Raw genomic sequence first — 7,994 nt, 5'->3', positions numbered from 1 at the left:
AAATAATGACAAAGTCAGTATGTATTACCATGACAAGGGATAAATGGTAAAAGCAGTTTGTGTTATTCATTCAAGAATCATTTAATGAGAACCTGCTGTGTCTATAAAGCACTTGCCAGGTGTTGGATGTCCAAAAAATTATATAAATCAGGAGCTATGGGAATTGAGAGGAAAAATAGATCATTCTATATGGGAGAAGTAAATTAGGCAACATTTAACCAATTTTTATATTTCAAACTAAGTATTCCAGGTGTCATCTAGGAAGAGATGCAGGAAACAAAAAAGGCCAGGAAACTTCTTTAGAGCAGTGATTCTCAACCTTCCTAATGCTGCAGCCCTTTAACACAGTTCTTGTGGGTCGCGACCCACAAGTTGAGAACCACTGCTTTAGCGCTATGTAAAGGCTCTGGAACCATAACCTACAGCCACTGCTCCATAGTGGTCATTCACTTAGCCCAGCTGAACCAAAATCCCAGGCAAACCAGAAGGGCCTGATTCTGACCCTTTTGACTGCTATGGAATCAAGATAATTCCTGCTTTGGGCTCCCTGACACCTCCCTTCTAGTAACCTGGATGAGTTAAGCCATCCATATTGAGCTGGTTATGCAATAACCATCTTAGCTAAAATACCCAGGATTACCTGGGTCTGGAAAATAGCATCAGTAAGTGGGTAATTATTATTAGGTTATTATGTGTTGGACACATAGAATTTAGCAAAATTATGGTAACTTGGATTGGTTCACATTTACCATTTTTTGTCAGCCAAACAGTGTTAAAGAAATACCAATTTTAAAAGTGTTAATGTCATCAAGATATTCAGTAGATTTCAATAGTGTCAGATACTGGAATATTAAAATAGTCTTTCTAATTTATACATCAAGTTTATTTTATTTTATTTTATTTTTTGAGACAGAGCCTCAAGCTGTCCCCCTAGGTAGAGTGCTGTGGCCTCACAGCTCATAGCAACCTCCAACTCCTGGGCTCAAGCAATTCTCTTGCCTCTGCCTCCCAAATAGCTGGGACCACAAGTGCCCACCACAACGCCTGGCTATTTTTTGGTTGCAGCCATCGTTTGGCGGGCCCGGGCTGGATTCGAACCCGCCACCTTAGGTGTATGTGGCTGGCGCCTTAGCCACTTGAGCCAGAAGCACCAAGCCTATACATCAAATTTATATAAGCAAGTAAAATGTAAGGTTGCTTTGTCTTTACCTTTATGCCTCCTATTTATCAAAGAAGACTGGCACGTAAGCTTGTTTATGGTACAGAAAAACTGATTATATGGTTGAATTCCTTGAGATTTAGGTAATTCTTATATTGTCAAACCAAAAAACAATTCAATGACAAATCCATATAAATGCCATACTACGTACAATTTTTAATAACCATAAAAGCACCATCATAGAGGACACTTAAAATAATGCTTCACAGAACATTAAAAAGAAGCTGCTGGCCTACAAGAAGAAGTAGCACATACATCCTGCATGGTCTTGTTCATCGTGGCCCCACACCAAATTAATCTAATGTAGATTCATAAATTCGGTGATCAGTGTAAGAGGGACATTCTGGAGTTATAGTAAAACTTTATTGTTTTAAATAATGCCACATAAAACATCAACTGCTCATTTTGTAATGAGCATGGCTTTTACATATCCCTGCGTGACCTGCATCTGGAGGTGCTTAATTCATTGCACTCCCAAACATTTGAGCTGCCAACTAATTGCACACATTTATAGACATAATTTTAGAAGTTGCTTAATTATCCATCTTAAAAATTGGTGTTTTATGAAGGCAGGTTTATTTTATTTACACAATTAGCACAACAGCCAAAATTTGTTCAGGTTTAATCCTGTTGAATAAAGTGGAAGTTAAAACACAAAGTATGACTTTAAATAATGACACTGATTTTCCCTGATAACCTATATAGCTATTAAGGATTACACGGATATTTTTAACAGGGATATATTATTAAAATAAAGGATGCTTTCCCAATATGTCTACTTTGAAGGACATTGTTCCCTTACATGTATTCTTTCTAGCATATTCTAAAGGAAAATCGGTATCATCATTAGAGTCACACATCTGAACATCTGTGGATACGAAGTAGCAATGGCACTAACAACAGCTTCCTGCCCTCCACTTCTCCCCCACCTTTCCAACTTTCCTGACGGAGACTAATTTCCTGAGAAAATAGATTATTTCTGAGAAAGTGGTACTTAAGCACATGTATAATATAAACATTTCATTTATGAACCTATGTAATTGGTTATTTTCTTGGGTATGTTCTCAGGTTTTGGTTTCAAATTCTTTCCCTATAGAAAGAAGCTGTTTAATTAAATCTGCAGAATTCCCAGCATCAGACCATGCATATAGCCATGAGCACTTTAACAAATGCTTGTTGAAGATAACGAATAACAATGACTTCTGCTCAGAAACTTGAGTTCAACTATTTACACAGGCATCAGAGCTCTGACTAAAACAACAAAGAATAAATACCAAAAATCGAAGTAAAAATTGATTTAGGAAAATTTTGAATGGCTGTAAGACAGGCCTCTAATATCCATGGTGATAGCCACCCCTTCTGTTAAAGGAGCTCTCATTTGTGAAGCTGCCATGAGCCCTCCGGTTTGGAGATTCTGAATAGGTATTCCAGTATCCCGCATTGTTGGAAGGTGATGCATTATTTCTGTCCAGGTTTCTGTTCATTCTGCTGGGCTTTTCTGCATGAAGAACACTGTGAAAGGTAACATCATGTTCATACCGTTCTTTCATTCGGAGTATTTTTTCTCTTGGAACTCCATGAATGTTTCTTCTACATGGGAAAAAATGCAAATATTTAAGGCAGGATATCAAAATGAGTTACTTGTATTTTACAAGTCCCGTATTATTGCGTAGATATTGCCAGTCTCTGTTCTCAAAACTTAACTCTGGCAAAAGCGTACATCTTGCTATGGGGTTCTCTTTCAGGCTCTGCTCCTCATGCTGCCCTGCACACCCCAAACCACCCTGATGCTAGCAAGGAGCTGAAGCTTCAGAACAGCTTTGTTTCTGGTAATCTCAATTATGTGCTTCAAGACATAAAAGAGAATCATATATTTGCCTGTTGATGAGACATGCATCTGTGTCAATCAATCCTTAACATGTACTTCTAAGAGCTGCTTATTAAAACAATCTTAAATTCTTGGGTCGGCGCTGGTCACATATACCAAGGCTGGTGGGTTCGAACCCGGCCCTGGCCAGCTAAACAACGACAACTGCAACAAAAAATAGCTGGGTTGGTGTGCGCCTATGGCTCAGTGAGTAGGGCGCTGGCCCCATATACCAAGGGTGGCGGGTTTGAACCCAGCCCCTGCTGAATTGCAACAAAAAATAGCCGGGCACTGTGGTGGGTGCCTGTGGTCCCAGCTACTCAGGAGGCTGAGGCAAGAGAATCACCTGGCCCAAGAGCTGGAGGTTGCTGTGAGCTGTGAAACCACAGCACTCTACTGAGGGTAACAAAGTGATACTCTGTCTCTAAAACAAAAAACAAAACAAAATAGCCGGGTGTTGTGGCAGCAGGCTCCTGTGCTAGGGAGGCTGAGGCAAGAGAATCACTTAAGCCCAAGAGTTTGAGGTTGCTGTGACGTGTGACACCACGGCAGTCTACTGGGGGTGACGTAAGGAGACTCTGTCTCAAAAGAAAAACAAAAAAATCTTAAATTCTAGTGGGCACAAGAATAGTTAGAGATTCCAGGTACAGAATGGATTCACCCCCTCAGGTGATTCTGATGGGAGTGGTCTACAGACCCACCCTTCCCACCCACTTTGGAAACACTCTCTGCTTGTAACCATAAAAGAACCTTACTCCTAACAAGTAAATTCTGATCTCACTCAGTTAAGTCATTAACATTATCAAATAACACAGAGAATATCAGAACTCATGCATTCAATCAACAAGTTAGTTTTTGGACATTTATTGCTTTATAAATTAGAAGCAGCATCTAGACCAGAAATGAACCATAGACTGCACAACATCTAACAATCCTTATTCAGCTTAAATGCAAAAACACCAATGACATGTGCAATTCCATGCAGAGAGAGGAAAGTGCTCTTAAATGTTTATTAATGAGGAAGCATTTTAGCAGAATGTTAAATGTGTCCTTTTAAAGGACCAAGTTCAAGGCAAGATTTAGCATTTAGCATCATATTAGAAAACTGACCCAAAACTAAAGTCTTCACATTAATAATTCCAAAGTTATCAATTTCCAAGAATTACCATTTGGGGCCTGAAAACTACCATGTCCATTTCCAGCCTGAAAAGATTCTTTTGTTCGTTCTGAAATACCTGAAAATAGCAGGATACATAATGAGGAACTAGAAAAACAAAGAAGTACCTTGCTAACTCTTGAACGTTGAATTTCCAGCGAGTGTCAGGTTCTCGGAATATAACTTCATAGTTATTTTCAAGTGCCTGATTTTTCAAAAGTACATAAAACATTGAACACACAGTATGTATGTTTGGGAATGTTTACGCTGCCATTTAACATTTACTACAAATCTTTTCTAAAATTCCTTTTTTGTTTTACCAGTAATTCAATGCCTTAAAATTTAGTTGGTTCATTCCCGTACTTAACCATTCTCAGATTATATTATGATTCACAGTGATAAATTTTGGTTGATTTTATCTAGTATGTAGGATAATTGTAATGTTACTTTGTTTTGGACATCTTTTTTAAAAAGATGACAACTAGTTTAAAAGTTCCTGGACACACGTATAATTAACAAACCTGGGCTCCTCCGACACTTATATGATTCTTGTGATTTATTTCTGTCAGATGCCTTGACCTATTTATTCCTCATGTCTTGCTTCAGAAAGTGAGAGTGCCATTGGACAGAGCTCATGGAATAAAGGCAATTTCTACATAAGTCACATAATTGTCCTCCAAAAACTAGTGTTCCCAGCTGTGCAACACTGTTCCGTTCAGGACAGGGTGCCCCATTTCCTCGAGTTTAGAAAACTGCAAATTCCATGTAAATATTCAACTATTCTTTTCATCTGGCCAGGATGTGATCCTGTAATCCTAGCACTCTGGGAGGCTGAGGTGGGTGGATTGCCTGAGCTCATGGGTTCGAGACCAGCCTGAGCAAGAGCACGACCCCGTCTCCAAAAAAATAGCTAGGCATTGTGGTGCCTTTAGTCCTGGCTAGTTGGGAGGGTGAGGCAAGAGAATCACTTGAGCCCAGAAGTTTGAGGTTGCTGTGAGCTATGATGCTATGGCACTCTACCAAGGACAACAAAATAAGACTCTGTCTCAAAAACAAAAAAACAAATATTCTTTGCATTCATAAATTGACTACTACCCTATCTAAATTTGAACTTTCTAATATCACTATTGTTTATTGTGTCATAAAATACAGACTGCAAAGACCTACATAAAAAGATTTCTTCTTCATTCTTCAGTTGGGCCCTTATAATTAGGGAAGGATTCAAATAGCATAACATCTGAATTCTAAGTCTAATTAATAGCTGTGGAAGGCTAAAAAAAGTTTATACATACCTAGAAAATAAAAAGGAAAATGACTTCCCTTAAGCTACTCCCAGTTAATCCCTAACTCTTGGTTTTGGAGTTGTGCCTTAATTCACTCAACTATTCACATCCCTGTTCATTTCTTGCCAAAGTGGACTCTTAAACATGAACCACAAAATTGTTGCTCATTCTTTTTTATGTTTACCGAAGTTCCACAACCCTGATGTTAAGTAGAACTGACAAAAGTATTGTTAGAGGAAAGCACACCTGTAGCTATGCAGTTTTACCCAAGATGTAAAAAGAAACCTAAAAATATGAGCCCAGTTTGGAAGATGGCATTTCGCAATAGCCAGTTGGGGATTCTGTGTGACATTCAGCTGTCTGCTTCCTGCTCCCCTATATGGTTCTGGATATTTTCTCCTTTTTATATCTGATAGGGAAGAAAACATCACTAGAGGTGAAATATGTCTGAAAAAAGACCAAATAGACTTCCAAATTAGAGAATAATTTGTACATTGTTATATTCATCTTATTCTGACAATGGAGAGCCAAATTATATGTGCATCTATATCTGTATTCTACTGTCCTAATAGGGTTACAGTATTAATCCTAAATCTGTTTTGAAATTTAAAAATTCGGTTGCCCTAGAACTACTAGACAGCAACAGTACACACAGCTGAAAACCCAGTTCACCAAAGGCAGACCTGACCTGACACAGCCTGTAACTCTGCTGGTAGCGTCATCTAGTTCAGAATTTCTCAGTATGTTTCAGTGGGTGCTCCTCCGTATGCCTCCCTTTAGGGAAATAACTAAGACATTAAAACTATCAAGAATTCAGACCCAAGACCATTTACCAAGGACTATTTAGAAATTGTGCCCTGTGGTGAGATTAGCATCTCAGCAAATTTTAGCAGCTGAAAAGCAGAGAAACACGAAAATAAAACCCCTTTACTGCTCCCTGGGAGAACTACTGTTAATAAATATGAAATCGCAGAAGATTAGAAAAAGAGGAAAGAACAAATGATTCAACTTTCTTACAAAATGTCCATAACTGAAAATTCAGAATGATACTTCTTCCTACCATGACTGCATAGGGCTTCATTTCCCAGGCGTGGAGGTTGGTATTATCAATAATAATGGGGGATATGCCATTCCTCATTGCTTTTCTCGCTGCAACACAATGTTACAGAACAGTGAACAACACGCGACAATCAGAAGGCTGAGGTAATCCACAAGTGTCTCATTTTCATTACAGGATGTCCTCATTATACAACTTCAATGACACTTATTTCAGAACCCATTATCAATGATTTTCTTTTTCCTGGAATCTAAGTAGGTTATGGTCCGGCATTCTGTTTGGGTGGGGGGGGGGGGTGGTGGCAGAACTTTTGATTAAGCTCCTTCCCTGAAACTCAGTCTTTCTGCAGCAGCTACTATCTATGGACACCAATAGGGTTTCCCAGGAGTGTGGAAAGAATTTTTCACCTCTTTTTTGGTTCCATTCATGAGCTTCCTCCAGGAAGTCAGGATTGAACTCATAGGCACCATCTTCCCTGAAGAAAAAATCATCCGTGCTGAAAATCAGGGCCCTGGGAAAGTCATGTTGCAATTGTCTGTAAAGTGGGAAAATGAAAGTATTTTTTTAATTATAGGCATAGTCACAGTAGAAACAATTTTCTTCCATCTCTAACATGTCGCCTTTTATAATTCTGAGACCACCAGGTTTTGAGTTGTTGAAATTCGCTTTAGAAAGGGAGATGCTTATTATCTCCGGAAGGCATCACTCCCTAACAGGAGGTAGGACAGGGCAGAGAGGCAGCTGTGTGTTGCCAGTCCTTGAACCTGAGAGGTGCTGGTCACTGTCACTGACTTCTGCAGCAACCAATACTAACTCAAGACAAAACTCTGAGGCCAAGATGGGGAGCTGGTGACTGTTACCGGTCCTCCGGCCAGTCCTCTCGGAGGTACTATTGCCTTCCGGAGACCTGCGTCTGGGTGCTGGGCCCTCGTGCTGCGACCATTCCCTTAGCCCCTAAACTCTTACCTGGCCTGGGTCCCATTTCCTTGGTGCTCTGTTCTCTGAAGGGACACACCTGAGAAACTAGTTGAAATGCAGATAAGGGGATATGTCTGTGCTACCCTATCAGGTAACACGGCTACATTTTAACGATGACCTAAGCCAGATGGGGAAGAAGCACAACAGGAGAAAGAAAGAGGTGGACCCAGCTGCCCCCCACAGCTTCCTAAACCACTGCCACTCTTGGCCTAAATATGAAGATCCACAGGGGAAAAAAAGCCACACCTTTTTAAAGCAAAACAAAATATTAAGTTTTGTACAAAATAACTTCAAAGAGAAGATGCTTCCATTTGAAATCCTCCCTTGTACTATTTTTTGGCAAAAGGAGAATATTATGCTCAGTAGTGACTGGGGCCATCTCTGAGCCCCCTTTGCTTATCTATTAAAAATTGAGGAATAGGCTCGGCGCCTGT

The 7,994-nt window shown here is 39.7% G+C and overlaps 1 protein-coding gene across 3 annotated transcripts in view; it reads right to left on the bottom strand.

The window, feature by feature from the left end:
* Window positions 1–1,362: 1,362 nt before the first annotated feature.
* The window catches only part of N4BP2L1 (NEDD4 binding protein 2 like 1), a 28,928-nt gene continuing 22,296 nt past the window's right edge, over window positions 1,363–7,994 (bottom strand). The window contains exons 2-5 of one of the 3 annotated variants that reach the window (XM_012810016.2): window positions 6,990–7,117; window positions 6,586–6,674; window positions 4,253–4,321; window positions 1,363–2,809 (exon numbers count right to left, since the gene is read on the bottom strand). In XM_012810016.2, the coding sequence (XP_012665470.1) occupies window positions 2,753–2,809; window positions 4,253–4,321; window positions 6,586–6,674; window positions 6,990–7,117 (343 nt within the window). In that variant the 3' untranslated portion in view covers window positions 1,363–2,752. Of the gene's footprint in view, window positions 2,810–4,252; window positions 4,322–4,370; window positions 4,448–6,585; window positions 6,675–6,989; window positions 7,118–7,994 lie in introns of all 3 variants that reach the window. The other 2 variants (XM_003797601.3, XM_023517759.1) reach the window with 2 other exon arrangements.

Source organism: Otolemur garnettii, unplaced genomic scaffold, assembly GCF_000181295.1.
Source record: "Otolemur garnettii isolate 467f Iridium unplaced genomic scaffold, OtoGar3 scaffold00120, whole genome shotgun sequence".
Taxonomy (NCBI): Eukaryota; Metazoa; Chordata; class Mammalia; order Primates; family Galagidae; genus Otolemur; species Otolemur garnettii.
This window is presented reverse-complemented; position numbering and strand designations above follow the sequence as displayed.